Here is a 15,568-nt window from a genome sequence, read left to right as displayed (position 1 = left end):
TGCAATACAGCTGTCAAAAGAGATGGGTAACTCTAGACACTGGGTAATGACAATTGCTTTAGATATCTATGGAATCATTAATTTCCTTTATGTTAAATGGTCTGCATCTCTCTTAGTTTCTGTCATGCAATCTTAGTAATGATAAACAGAGCAGGACAAATCCCACAAAAATCACAAGCCAGATCAAGCTAGGAGGGCATCTAGCTCAATATCCTGTTTCAGAGAAAAAACAGTCACTCTTTGAAAAGGATATATAAAACAGGACAACAGAGATTTTTCTCCCAACTTTAGCTTCCACCAATCAATGAGACCAAGATTTCTGACCTGTGGTTCCATTATATTTGTTAGTCTGGTGGATTAGTTTCCCTTGTTCTTCTATTGTTCTTAATTTTTCTCTTTTTTTTTTTAATATATTTTTGACCCACATAATTTGGGTGTATATATATTTATATAATTTATATATTTTTCACCCACATCTAAAAAAATTTAATAAGAATTTCCTTTTGTTTTGCAAGTCTGTGACCTGATAGTAATGATAACTGAGTAATTGAGTGCCCTTACCTGCTGTGTTCCAAGACATGGAGCTGCCATTTCTTACTCACATTTTCCTCTGCAGGTTGAATAGGCCTGTTCTGCTTCTCCACTTGGAAGCAAAGCAATCCCTTTGATCATCCCTGTTTCTGTTCTGAGTTTCATTGTACCTTTTCAGGTGCATGCTTGCCAAATATCTTCTGCTTTATTTTCCTAATTTTTTTAAGTCTTTTCTTCTATTGTTGTTCCACTTGTATGGTGGTTTCCTTCAATGAAAATGAATTGATGTCCTGCTCTAAGGATTGTTTATGTGACCCATAGCCTCTGGTGCCTCTCTTGGGTCTTCACAATTAAATGTACTGTCATTCTGACATTCAAAGACCCTAGAAGTCTGCAAAGTAAGAGATTAAGTAAGTGATCTGATTTCAGACCTCCCAGTTGACAACAGAGCATTATCAAAAAGGCACCAGGCTGGCCTGATAGAAGAAGACATTTGCATTTCATTTTGTAAGGAATTTTTGCTTTGTGATGTAGCTCAGTTACAGCAGGCAGAAGGCTTCTGTGCATTGAGACGAATGAAAGCAGCAAGGGTAAGATTTATTTTGTTTCATATTTTATTGTCCTGAAACAGCTGAACTCAGCTAATCAATTTCATGGGAAATGGTTACTGTATTTCTGTACTGTTGTAGGTGCATGTGATGTTTTATGAAACACCCAAGTCAGATTTCATATGTACCAGACATAATCCCTAGGAATTTTCTGAATCATATTTATTTCACTTTGATTTTCTTCACACCATGAACATGAGATAAAAGAATGCATTACTCTGAGGTGGTTAAATTCTGTGAGCATGAGATGGATAGAACAGATCATGTATTCATCAGACCCTTGATATTGCTTCTTAACTGACTTTTTGCCTGCTGGGAAAAGCTCCATTCTTGATAATATGGAAAAGGTTTGCTGCACTGCTCGTAAAAGTTTTTATCACCTGTGCTTCTATTACATTTTCTGAGTGCTGGAAAAGAAGAACAAGCAAGAATCTGTCCATAGGTTTCAGAGGATGTTTGCCATCATAATTGAAAATACAAACAGCAAATTCCGAGTTTAGGCCCCTCACTAAATATTCTGACATCCTGTTCAGTTCATATCTTTAACATCAGAGCTACTTTATATCTTTAACTCAGAGCTACTGTACTAATTTAGTTTTGCCTAAAGAAAATCTTTCTTCAACCCATCTCTGATGCATAAGCAACAAGAATAAGAATAGTTCATCTACTTTCAGATATTGCTGGGGTACATATTTACACCTGAACCATTGACCCTCGAGTCCTTTTATAGCAAATAGAGAGAAATAGGCAGGTTTAGGTCATGACTGGGGAAGGATAATCACATCCTAGGATTACCCATTTACTTTCATTATTAAAGAGGACCAGGGACATTCAATTAAGTTACCTACCCTGTAGATTGTAGACAAGCTTATTCAGATGTTTGGTCTGATTTTTCTACCAGAAGATGAATGCATTTCTTCTCTTTCTAGGATTTTGTGCTGTTAAAAGTCTTTCTTGGTTATCATTTGAATTTTAGTGATGGCTGGTGCAGTTGATGAGTCTTAACATCTTCAGGACTGAAAAATATATCTTATAAAGATTTCAACAGAATTTAATAGAATTCAGTGCTAAGCAAACTTGTCACAAAAAACAAAGAATGTAAAGGAAAAGCTAGAGGTAATAGTGGAAACAGTTTGACTTCATTTTACTGGTAGTAGAAAAATATATTATTCCCCTTATTCAACTTTATTTTCTGACAAAGGTAGGAAATTGATAGAACCTTCTTGATGTTTCTCAAGTTTTTCTTGTTGTACTATGTGTTATTGTGAGAACTGTAAATAATATCCCACATAATCTATTTGTTTCAGTAGAAAATTTGAGTCTTCAGATAAATTGTTGAAGTATAATTGGCAATATGTGTTTGTCAGGTGATTCAGACCCAGCTCTGTGGCCTCTGCTACAATTTTTCTCTCTTGGATTATTTGCAATCTTTTTTACTCTTAAAATGTGAGAAATTTTATATTTCTTCCTTTATCCTAGTTGGTTGGTTTGAGAACCCCTTAGGTTGCATGCACTCCACCCACTTTGGAGACCACTGCCCCAGTGGAGGAGTTGCTTGTGATCATGGACAGAGGTGACAGTGTCAGAGAGTGGACCCAGGGTGGAATTAAATAACTACTTCTTCTTGTTAGCATGTCCCATAAAATGAATTAAATACTAAATTATTTATTGCCAGCAACCATCTTAAAATGTGGAGATTTGTAAATATTGCTAAGAAGCATTATTAAAATACTCTCATAAGGTGGTAGAGAATTAGTCCATTGTAGTTCAGCAGATGCCCTTCTTTGGATCTGATTCATGGATCCTACCAGTGTGCAGTCATGGTCAGTACTGCATGGGACTTTAATTTCTGCTAATTAAGAGTTTAGTAGAATGAGGGAAGTGGAAAAATTTCGTCCAGACTGGCAGCTTTTCCCCATAGTATTCTATCTGTGTACTTTATCACAGACATAGATTTTATATTCTTAGTACACAGACTCAATCTGTTTTTTCCCACTTAGGCCCTTCATCCAAGCAGAAGACTAATCCCTATGCTCTCAGTGACCTCTTTACTGATGTTATAGACTTGCAACACATTGCAGCTGCTGTAGAGCTTTAGGGCAGGAAATGACTGCTAAGGATCAGCAGGCTAATAGCCTTCCCACCATAGGGAAAAGGATGTGCTCTGCATCTTGGCATTTCTGGATGGCTTTTTTGCCATGTATGCATTTGTTTCTGATGCAGTTGCTGCATTTGCTGTGTCTCTTCTGATTTATGAGAGGACTTGACAGCACTGCTGATGGAAGCCTAGGCTGCTTTGGGCACAGCACTGCATATGTAGACATGATAGTTGAAAGAGCATCTTTTCTCAGTAATTTTGCCTATACATCTATGCAAAGGCTTCTGGATGCAAGGTGCTGGACTACCTGGAAAGCCTTAAATCTTTATGGGAGATCTTTTATTTGAAGGGATCTATCCTTCCTAAAGTACTGATGAGTTTGTCCTTCCTTTCCAGATTGCTCAGATATATCACACTCCCTTCCCCTCCTCCTTCTTCTCCCCCTTCCCTTCACCTAGCTGAAAGAAACTTCACAGATTAATTTTAATTTAGAATATAAATTGCGTGCAGTTACTCTCCAAGTTGACTAGTTGTTTCTTTTAACTACCTAATAAAAGACATTTTAATAGCTTTGTTGCTCAGTGTACTACTATATTGTGAGTACTGAAGTGCACTGAGATTTCTAAAGGCACTGCACTTGAAGAATAATAAATAAGGTTGAGTGCATGGAACCTCTCTGAGAAGGATGACAGAATCACCAATTTATTGAGGTTGGAAAGGACCATCATCTTGAGACCATCATGTCCAACCCCCTGCTCAAGCAGAGCAGGATCACCTAGAACAGGTTTCTCACAACCATGCCCTGTGAGATTTTTAAAATCTCCATGAATTGAAACTTTACAAACCTCTCTGGGTAACCTATGCCAATGTGTGACCATCCTAACAGTGAAAATGAGTTTCCATATTTTCAGGTGTAATTTCTTGGGTTTGATTTGTACCCATTGCCTATCAAGTGCACTGCTCAGAGAGAAGTTTGGCTCCCTCTTCTCCATCCCTGCTTAGTTACAGACATTGATAAGATCCAGCTGAGCTTTTTTCTTCTGCAGCCCTAGGAGTTCTGGCTCTTTCAGCCTTTCCTCATGTGAAAGAGAACCCAGCCCTTAATCCTGTTTGTGGCCCTGCACTACACTGCTAGATCACCTAATACTGTTTCTCTTGAAAGTATTAATTTAATTAGGCAAATAACACTCTCATAATCACGTAGGTCTGCTTCTGATTTGCAATGCCACTGACCTGTTTTTCACCCTGTAGCTTTTTCCAGGTTCTCCAACAATCCTGACTTTTCCAGACTTATGATTCAGAAAGATAACTAGTCATTGCTTTCCATCCTGCCTTTGTTTTGCTGTAGGGGTGTGGGACTTGTAATGACTGTCCTTCCACATGTGCTTGCTTGGGCCTTTCCCTTTGTCCTTTCTTCTTGAGTCCAATAAAAACAGCAGAGGATAAACAGTGGTCAGATTCACAAACAAATAAAAAATGAATAAAGTGAATACAATTTTTTTAAATAAAGTACTTGTCATGCCAGTGTGTAATCATCAGTCACAGATCCGTTATTTGGTTTTGGTTTATTAAACTAAAAATTTCTTTGCAAAAATATTATCTGAACTCAAAATACTTTTCCTGATGCTAATTCCTTGTTCATATCCCTGGTGATCAGTCTGGGCAATCTTCAAGACGTTTTTGCTAAATAGGATACTTAAGGCATCAGGAAGACATTCTGCCTAACCTCAATTAGTTTTAGTTTATTTTTTATTGCATTCATGGTACCATTATAATGTCTACAGGGTAAAAAAAACCAAAAACCATAATGACTGAAGAAATGAATGCAATAAACATTGTAAATGTTAAGCCTTCACACTTAAAAATTTTCTCTTAACAATTATCCATTTCTAGAGTAGTGGAGTTGGAAAATGCATATACTGTCCAATGGCATCCTCATTATAATTTCAAACCCCAAAATTGTGAGTGTCTTAAAAATGAAAAAAAAAAAAAAAGGTTTCTTGTCTAGAAATAAAAAGAAAAGGCACTTCACAGATATGTCATAGGACAAGAGTTCTTCCCTGACACATGTGTAAAGATGAAAATTTATGACAGACTTTTTAATTTGCATCTTCTAGCAGTAATCCCTCCTATAATGGTCTTTTCACTTCTGGTAACAGGCAAATGCTAGAACTTTTCCATTTTCTGTGTATTTTATTTGAATGTTTAAAATTAAACAAATTTATATGCATACTCAGCAAATAGTATTGTTGATGATGCTATTCACAGGTATACAAAAATTGATCTTTTTTATGTGCTTGCATTTTATTACTTTATTTTGTAATAAAACATTAAAATTAGCTTTTTGTTGCTCATTTCAGACATATCACTGTTTTTTCCATCCTTCACTGGAAATTCCTATTTGGAGCTACCTTCTCTGGCATCTGTATCTGATACCAGGACTGCATCTGGGCAGGAAACAAGCAATCTGACAACTCTGTACTTGACAGTGAAAACAACTGCTCTAAATGGCACAATTCTTTACAGTGAGTACCAAAGATACTTGAAGCTAAGTATCAGTTTTAGCTCCTTCAGGTCCTTATTAACTTTAGTGTACATCAGCTGGCTTTTCCTCTTCAACAGCAAAATGAGTCATTAAAATGCAATAGAAGCCTTTTGGTATTCTAATGCATGCTGCATTATAAAATTCCAACCATTGTTCTTAGTGTTCCTCTGGAAAGTTCTTTAATTCATGACTCATTAAGCAAAACATAACTTACAAGAGAAAATGCAGCTTCCTGACAAGAAAGAACACAGCAAGCATATGACTTCAGTTTTAAGTTTTACAGCTCTAAAATACAAATGTTGAAGAAGTTTGAACAACTTATAATACAGAAACAGCTTCTTCATAGTTGGATTGAGTCTCGTTTTTTATAATTGTGATCTTGGTTCCAAATTCTTGATTTATGGAACTGTCTTAAGTTCTGCAGTTTTGCCATATTTTGAAGTACTTACTGTGATTTCACACCTCAGAGAATTCTTTTTGTGATCCCCAGAGAGTATACTTGCAGACTTGGATGTATGCCTGTTAATACTACATAAAAAAGTTGCTTCTTGCCTGCATATTTCATTCCTCAATATATGGCATAAACTTCTGAGACAGAAGTACACTTTTCACTAGTCAGCAAGAAAAAATAGACTTCTCTGCCAGATGAGTATTTCATTATATATTTTATCTTGCAATTTCTTGCAAATGGAAAACATGGAATGTGGAGTGATTTCTTCCTCAGCTCAAGAAGAGATAGAAAAATATTATATATTGATCAATTTATTTCACAAAGACAAAATAATTAGGAGCAATTTCAGTTCACTGCAACTTCCTAGGGTTTCTCTACACAAAGAAATCTTGTTGATTATAGCATAAACTATTCTGATTAAATTTTGTTGCATTTATATTAATCTGGTAGTAGTGTAGGTGAATTCATTTAAACTGTGTAAGTATTTATAAGCCAGGGTTAAAAGTAATATAAGATTTGTGGCACTATTTAATTATGCCTTTTATTATTATCTGTACTAGAATTTTTTTAGATATGAAATACTCTAGCCCTAAATGGAAAATTAGTGTTTACTGCTTTTCAAAATAGTATCTCAAATCCTTGTATATTATATCTGGGCTGTTGCTGCAGCTCTCTAAGCTACAGTAGTGCAAAATTTGCTAAGAATCATGAAAAAGTGGTGATGTGGCAGTTCTTTATATCAAAATATTTTATACTTGTTAGGTATTTCAATTTTAAGAGGAGTTATTTGCCCTTGAAGAAGAATTCAAGGAAGGTTATTGGAAGTACTTTGAATATATTTGGCATTTTGTGATTTTGATTGCTTCATCTCTGCAAAGTAATTTGGTTTCAGCCAAAGTTAATCTTGCTATCTACACGTAAGCCCTGAATAAGCATCTCTGTGTACCAAAAATCTCAAAGAACTCCAAACTAAAAAAAAAAAAAAAAGGAAGATTCTCTGCTATACTCAGGAGGAAGTGGTATTTTATGAAGCTAAATGAGTTGAGTTTGTTCAGCCTGGAGAAGAGAAGGCTCTGGAGACCCCACATTCCAGTCCTTAAGTATTGAAAGGGTGCTTATAATAAATATGATGTTAAACCTTTTAGCAGGGCCTGTTGCAATAGTACATGGTGTAATGTCTTTAAACTGAAAGAGTGTAAATGTAGACTAGATACAAAGAAGAAGGTTTTTTTACAATGGGGGGAGCAAGGTACTGGAATAGATTACTTGGAGAAGTGGCAGATTCCTTACCCCTGGAATCATCCAAGGCATATTTGAGAAGACTCTGAGCAACCAAATCTGGTCAAAGTTGTCCCTTCTCATTGCAAGGGGTTAATTAGATGACCAATTCACATGAGTCTATGCATTTTCTTTTCCAGATAATTTACTCATCCTGCATCTAACCTAGATATTAAAACCTAGTATAACCTGTTCAGCTACTAGTTCATACTGTATATGGCAAATTGTTACTAGGGTATTTTTCAGGTTTTTGCAGAGCTTTTGTTTCAGCAGTATTTGAGGACTTCACATTCTTTAGAATACATCTGCTTTCTAGAAAAATAGAATTGCATTAGTGGAGAGCCATCAAGGTTTTTGCTTTCCAGTTACCCATATCTGAGATTTCCATGGACTGTGTCACAGCTCATTTCTTGTCCCTTCATGCAGTCTTAAAGGAGGAAGAAGCGTGGTCAGCATTAGTGGTACAAGTTCAATTCTCACCCTAAAATCGAGCTGGGGTAGCTCCAGGAGCTTGGGAGAACTTTTGTATATTTTCACACTGAAAACTCACCCTTTCTTCATAGGTTTTCAGTGGCATGTCATACTTGCATTCTCATTCCCTTTGTTACCTCTAAAATGGAATTTTAACTGATTTGCAATATTCTACTCTTTTAGTGACCAGTAGGGTTTCAATTAAGGTTAGATGTCTGTTAAGCTAAATAAATAAATAAGAAAATAAGTAAAACTTGGATCTCTGCCTGGCTGTGGAACACAGACATAGAAATTAGTAGATGACTGTACATCTTGTAGAATTCTGATACTGTGTTTAACATTAGACAGACCTTTGCTTTACATTTCTACTTTAACAATCTCTGCCCCTCTTTCTATAGGACCAATTTCTTTTCCTTGTTTTTACTCTTTCTTTTTTTGTTCTGTGTCTCCCTGGCAATTAGATTCCTTTCCAGATATTGTAAATATTTATTATGATGGTTCAGATCAATATTCTTTACTTTTACATGAATATAATATAAAACAAAATATAATATAAATTTGTAAATAAAAAAAATCTCTCCAGTGTTTTAGGAATGAACTCCCTGTGCCTATACAGATAATTGAGATTTTTTAAATTATTTCTGTATGCAGTCACGAAACTCGTCCATAAATACATATCAATTGTGAGTTCTCTAATATGCTTTCTCTGTATTTCCTTCATCTCCATTTTTTCTCCCTGCTTTGTCTTTCATTTTCACTTCTAAATACTAGAAAAGGGAAGCTGCTGTTGTCAGCTCTTCTGTTTTTAATAGTAATATCACTCCTGCCCTTACTGCTGGTTTTTTGAAGCTGTGTTATCATCAAACATCTGAGGAATGAACCATCACCAGAAAGCCAACTTAAGGCTGTTGCACTCACTGGGCACAAGAGCCACACACTTCTAAGGGTTAATGTTACCAACATTTTCAGCTTCTGCTAATTTATGCAGGTTAGCAATGGTTTCATGATTACAATTACAATGAGCTTCACATATTCATAAAACAAAAAACTATCTGTCAATTTTTTAATAGAAAGAACATTACAGTGATCTGCTTCTTTCAGATGTATTTTATTAGAAAATTGTTACACATTTTGATTATTTTTTTAAGATTAATCCATCTCCAGATTACTCATTTTACAAACACACCTGTTATTTCCAGGTGGTGGTGAGGTTACATCTGGTTTTCTGGCAGATGATTAGCAAACATTTAATTACAGGGGGAAATCTCAGACAAGGTGCTATTGATACACAATTGAATTTGAATCAGGCTGTATGCATAAGAAGACAATTTAAATCAAAATCATGAGGATAACATAAAAGGATTAAAACTTGCATCTGTCTTTACCTTGTACATCAGCCAGTGAAGAACAAAAAAGATCTGTGCCTTCTTCACCTTTTCATGTCCATGTGCCATAAAATAGAGAGAACAGAACACTTAAATTATGAGTGCATTATTTTAATACATTTTAACAGTTAGTCCAATTATATTATTGCATTATATATGTAAATAAAACAAATAAAATAAATATAGAGAATATAGCAAATAAGCTTTTTTATAGGCTAACTAATAGGCAGAACATGAGAATCATTACATTTGCTAGGCATATCACTTTAGTAAATCATACCATATTTTTGTTAAAAGTAATTTTCCTATTTATTAGCATGAATTTTATCAATGGTTGGTTGTACTAAGTTCTAAGGACTCGTAGAGTCTTCTAAAAATAGATTTTCTGTTAAAAAATGGGGGAAAAGATAGGATATCATAGAAGCCTATGTGTGTTTTATAGAAAATTACTATATGTTCATCTGTTTTAATACAAAGAAAAACATATTTACATTCTTAATAATTATTTTTTCTCTAATTATTTCAGTATACATTCAAGAAATGTCGGAATGCTAACAGTAAACAGACGAAAACTGTCTGAATTTTTGCAGTTACCTTATGTTTAAATTGTTGATAGAATGTTGCAATTACATTTGTGCCAATAAAGATTAGCCATCATTTGAGGTGATTTATTTGTTGACTACGGAATGCACTCATAAAATTTCTATTCTATTCCTTACTTATTTTATTTGTTTGCATGATTAAATTTCATTAACATGTCAAAGCAAATTGTGATATTTAGCCACAAAAAAAAAAAATTAAATTGCTCGTGATCATAAAAACTTGATACAGTTATAAAGTTTTACTTCATCATTTTCACTTTTAACAGAGTCAGCATAATGCTGCTTACAATCCCTTCAAGGGTAGATTGTTTAGCTTCTGCTATATATGGTAGCCTATAACTTCTGACAATTGGATTTCAGATATCACAGCCCATGTTTATAGCATTCCTTAAGGACAACAGCTCCCTTTTCATAAACTGTGCTCATAAATTATTTCCTGTGCTCTCAAAAGCTCTGTTCCCCAGATCTTTCCATATTCCCCTTACTCTTATGAAACTAAATAGGGGCATTTCAGGCATTTCAGCTGTAGTCTCTTTGTTTCTTATTTCAGCTGGCACTTTCAAGCAGAGCATTTCACAGTATCCTTCCTCTGTGTCAAAATAAATTTTCTTTCTTAATGAAGCTTATCCCATATTGTAATGGAACTTCAAATCTGTCTTTTAGATAGGCAATAATTTGAGGCTAATGGCCACTTGCTTGTTGTCATACTGGTGTACAAAAATAACCTTCCAGCTAGCAGTTTCCTGTGAAAGGATGATTGCTGAGATCTGGGTTCTTCAGCCTCTTGAATAATCTCTACTAAGGTTGAGACAATTTACCCCTAATATCCAACAAGATTATTAACTCAGGTATTAGCTGATCTTTGTCTCTTCCCAGAGCTTCTTTGTTTTGCTTATGACTCAGGCTTTTCCTGTAAAAGTGATTTCCATCATACACACTATGTAGCATATGCTCTTTCGCATAGACGGAACAAAATTCTCTGCCTCTTCATGTTCACTGAAGAAAGATTTAAAGGATGGTCCTTTCAAAGGATTTCATACCACCTAGCAAATAATGTGAAGAATGCTGTTAGTCACCTGTAAGTGTGACTTAAAAGTGCTCCCTAGACTGAAGCTCAAGCAGCAACACTCACTGAAGTTCCAAGAAGTAATGCTGCCTTTGGGAGAGCTGTCCCAGATTTTTTTACTTTACTGGTAATAATGAGGGCCTGCTTCCAAGTTTTTACTAGGAGGCAATGTGAATAGACAGAGCCACTGGGAGAAGGGAAACAAGCTGTTCATCTGTTCACTTTTTCAAGACACGTTGTATGCATGCACATATACTTCCACTTCATTCTCCCTGAATCAATGTGGCTCACAAATCTACTTATTAGAAATTGGAGGATTTCTAGTAGGTAGAAATTGGAAATGCCAAGAATAACAAGTGCAGGGAGGGGAGAGGATAAGGAAACAAATAATACAAAAAGTGTGTATATCAGTTATGTGAGGACTAAAAAGCAGTGCAATAGTGCAATATATTTTGAAAGAAAATTATCACACTATTGTAGAAGGAAATTGTAAAAGCCAAAGGCATGAAATCCAGTCAAATTAAAATAGCTTTGGAGTTAATTAGGTATTCAGAATACAAAATATGTCTAAGCATAAAAGACATCAGTAGGTCATCAGCATTTGTAACATACCGAAGAAATGCAGTGTTGACTAGAAAGCTGCTCTCGAGGAGGGAGTTTTCATTGTGAACTGTTTCTGCTAGGAACTATGCAAAAGGAAATGATCAGGCAGTTGCAAGGACTGTTGTCCCTCTCTGTCTCCTAAAAGATCAGTGTTTGCTTTTTTTTTTTTGTGTTCTAAAATAAAGTTGATAATTTTTTCTTTATATATTTATTATGTTTTCCAAGTCCTGAGTATGTCTTCACTTTCTTTACCTTTCTTTAATATAACAATATTAAAGGACATTCTGATCTGTGGCCCTCTCCAGCAGCTCCAGGCCTGGAAGCTCCAACCAGTGCCCCCAGAACCAGCCCTTCTGATCCTCCCCAAAGCACTCCTGCTCATGGCTCATGGACAGACTCACTCCAGACTCAAACACCCAAATCCCCAGGACCTCCACAACAGAGGGTCCCCAAATTCTAGAGGAACACTTCTACCAATCTGATATCCATGCCAGCACCTACGCCCTCCTATTCAGATGCAGCAGTACATCAAATAATGCATGCAGTAAATTCAGTCTCATGACCCAGTTGCTGGGTCTTTTATACTTCAGTCAAACATAGTAAAATACAGTGAAAAAACAGATTAACGTTTTAAATATTTGTCTTGAATGGGAATAAAAATTGTAAACAGGAACTTACCTTTTATGAAAAGTAGACACAGTTAAATTCAAAGAGCAAATTCACCCAACATCATTTGAAACTGTAGGTGTCAGTCCTTTTCTTGTACAACAGCCATGCATCATCCACTACTTAAATAGAAATATTTTGTTGTCATTTTTACAAATATACTCTCTAGAAGAAATGAACTTAAACATAATTTTATTCTTATTTTAAGAGCAAAAGTAACAGTATGCTTCATGTTTTATAAATAATTTTTCTTCTCATCAAGTCTGAAATATATAATTAATTGGTAAAGGTGAATTTTTCATAATCTTTAAACCTATTATAAGAGATGTTCTCTTACAATTTTTGTTTTCTAGAATTTATCCGAAAAGCTGAATGGATGTGATTTTGGTTTTTTATTGTCACCTTTGTTGCCTCAATGATACTGCTGGATATAGAGAGAAGTTCAATTAATGTAAAGATCTCTGTAAGACTGGTGCAACTGCAGTGGTATTAATTTTGTGTTTTATTTTCTTGTACTTTTAACTGCTATCAGCTAAACACAGAGATGTACAGAGTCTGATTTTTATTCTCACTGTCACTCAAAAAGTGTCCTGTGTACAGACAGAAGAGTCCCCAGTGTCACACAGGCATTGTGTCTGGTGATGGGGTTCCAGTAGTGTGAAATACTTCTGTGCCATTCTACACTTTTAGAAGTATGACTATCTCCATTTTTGTTTTCAAAGCTGGTGAAAGAAATTTTGGAGAGCAGTTTCTTCACTTGTATCTTGTGGAGGGAAGACCAACAGTTCGATTAGGCTGTGGAAACTCTCAGAACATTCTGACTGTATCCCTGAACCAATCTGTCAGCAAGGGCATACTCATCCCTATTGCAATAAGGTAAGAATTTACCACTGGGTTACACTAAAAAACTTTTATTCATCTATATTAAACAATCAAATGTGATTCCACTTTTTTTTTTTTAATGATAAAAAGATAAGTCAAATTAGAAAGCAAATTTGGAAACCGTATTCATAAGGTGATCTCCTTGATTGAAAATAGGTTTTAGTTCACACAGATTATTTCAGTCCTTTGGAGAACTCATGAATCATTCAAAGTCCAGACACATTTACAGATACAGATTAGGTCAGTTTGAGAACTGAAACAGTTTAAACATAATTTTGGAGATCACAAATGGGGGTCTCATATTTTATGCTTATTAGCTAACACATTAAATAAATTAGATTTGTCATCAGAATTTTAGTGCTAAATATAAGACTAATCTATTGTTTAAGATAAAACATTAAAAATGGACATGCTATCAACATCTCACATTGCAGAGTGTGAATTTGATGATTTTGAAAGTCTGATCCAAACAACTATGATTCTAAAAGTTGTCATATCTACATTTGCCACTGCACTATCAGCGTTATACAAGAGTGGCTAATCACTACTAAAACTTTTCATCTTGTACAAACAATAGTTCTCAGAGTGGTTCATCTATCATTTTGAGATGGGTATTTGTATCATGCTTTGGTAATGAATTAGCTCTTTTCCAGTCATGGAATTTTATGTATGCAAGCTAGGTAAGAAGTAAAACAGAAATAATATAGGAGTTTTTTAATATATTTATGTTAGTAATGTTAAATAATGGTTAAGTATTCAATCTTCATTCCAGAAATGTTTCAGAAATAATTCTGACTGCCACATAAAATATCAAATTACTGTGATCAACATAACTTTTTTTTACATAGTTTAAGTATTAGACTTAATTGTTGCACCTGAACTGTAAACATTTGTGGTGTGAGGGAATATAGTGCACAAATTATTAAATTAAAGAAAGCCTTAGCTAAACCTATTTTTGCTGTTGAAGGATTGTATGTGGAAGAGATTACTGAAAAAGTTACCATGAAACACAAAAGTTAGACTACTCAAAATTGCCTTTTGCAAAAAAGAAAACCAAAGTAAAATTTGTGTTTTTCTTCTAAGCTGTTTCTCTGTGATGTAAATGCTGTTAAATTCTAAAAGGATAGAGGTTTGGTGATCTCAGTACACAGAGAAGATTGATATGGAGAGAAGAGAATGCTCAGGGGTTTTTTGTTAGATTGTATGTTTAACCTATAAGCTTTACCACTTCTTTTAGAAACAAACTTCTTAGAATATAAATCCTCTTTTCAATATATGGAAGGCTAATAGGAGCTGCCATTTAAGAAACTGTTTTTTTCCCATATTCTATTTCTTCTCAGTCACAGGTCTCTACATTACTCTTTTTCTACATTTAAAACAAGGATTTTATTCCTTTCATGCTTAGTATTAACATCTAGTGTTAATGAAGTAGTCATATAGCATACATTTAAATCTTATTAGACAACAGTTTCTTTATTTTAGGATTTTTGTAAAGGTTGTAAAAGTATATAAAATTGATAAAAAATTATAACACTTCCTCTCCATTTATCTAGCCAATAAAGAGGGTTTTTTTTCTATCAGACAATAATTGAGTTATACAGATCAATACAAATAAACTATTCCAAGCTTGTTTTTTAATCTCAGGGACTTCCCTTGTATGAGACATTGCTCAGATAATTGTCTGTACTGCATTAGATATGGTAGCATTGTCTTTCCTTCATACATTTAAGCCATTAAAATTCTGTACAGATTTCAAAGCCTATAACCTTAGTAACAAATGCAGGTAAACAGCAAGCAAAAAATTGATTCTAGGTATAGAGTTCCAGTTTGCATCAAAAAATTTATTTCCTTTTTTTTCTACCTTAAAAATAACACCTCTGTATTTATGGCCTCCTTCTTTTGTTGCACTAAAAAATAATGCCAGTCCAATTTATACATTTCCTTTGTTTACTGGAATTTTATACTTCTATCTTTTGAAACAGTGGCATACTAAATAACTTGCAAGGTGTGATTGTAGACTGTGACTAGCAGGGATTTACATGAATTTGAGTTTATGGGCTTGGCCTTCAAAATGACTTGTGATTATTCTTGTGAGTCCTTCTAAAATGTAGAGAGAGCAGTATATCCTTCACCAAGCAGCAATAAAATTGTAATCCTTCAGCAATCATCCTTAACCTCTGTCAAAGGAAAAAGCAAACTTGACAAGGCAGTTGTAGCCTCCCAAGATCTTGTATCATAAGATATAAAATATGAATCCATGACAAACTGCTGATTTGTGTTCTCAGACACTGCTGGAGATAGATAATTCTACCTACACTTTACCTGCAAAATTAATGTGTGGAGTTTTTTTTCCTTGTAATGCAGGAAAAGAGTCAAAGAGTA

General features: G+C 34.7%; 1 protein-coding gene across 1 annotated transcript in view; it reads left to right on the top strand.

The window, feature by feature from the left end:
• Positions 1 to 15,568, top strand: part of EYS (eyes shut homolog) — a gene marked incomplete at its 5' end in the record, with an annotated part of 591,920 nt that overhangs the window by 444,989 nt on the left and 131,363 nt on the right. The window contains 2 exons of the mRNA XM_079298292.1: positions 5,598 to 5,762; positions 13,027 to 13,180. Coding sequence (XP_079154418.1) covers positions 5,598 to 5,762; positions 13,027 to 13,180 — 319 coding nt within the window. The remainder of the gene's footprint in view (positions 1 to 5,597; positions 5,763 to 13,026; positions 13,181 to 15,568) is intronic.

Source organism: Erithacus rubecula (genome assembly GCF_903797595.1).
Source record: "Erithacus rubecula genome assembly, chromosome: 2".
NCBI classification, from domain to species: Eukaryota; Metazoa; Chordata; class Aves; order Passeriformes; family Muscicapidae; genus Erithacus; species Erithacus rubecula.
This window is presented reverse-complemented; position numbering and strand designations above follow the sequence as displayed.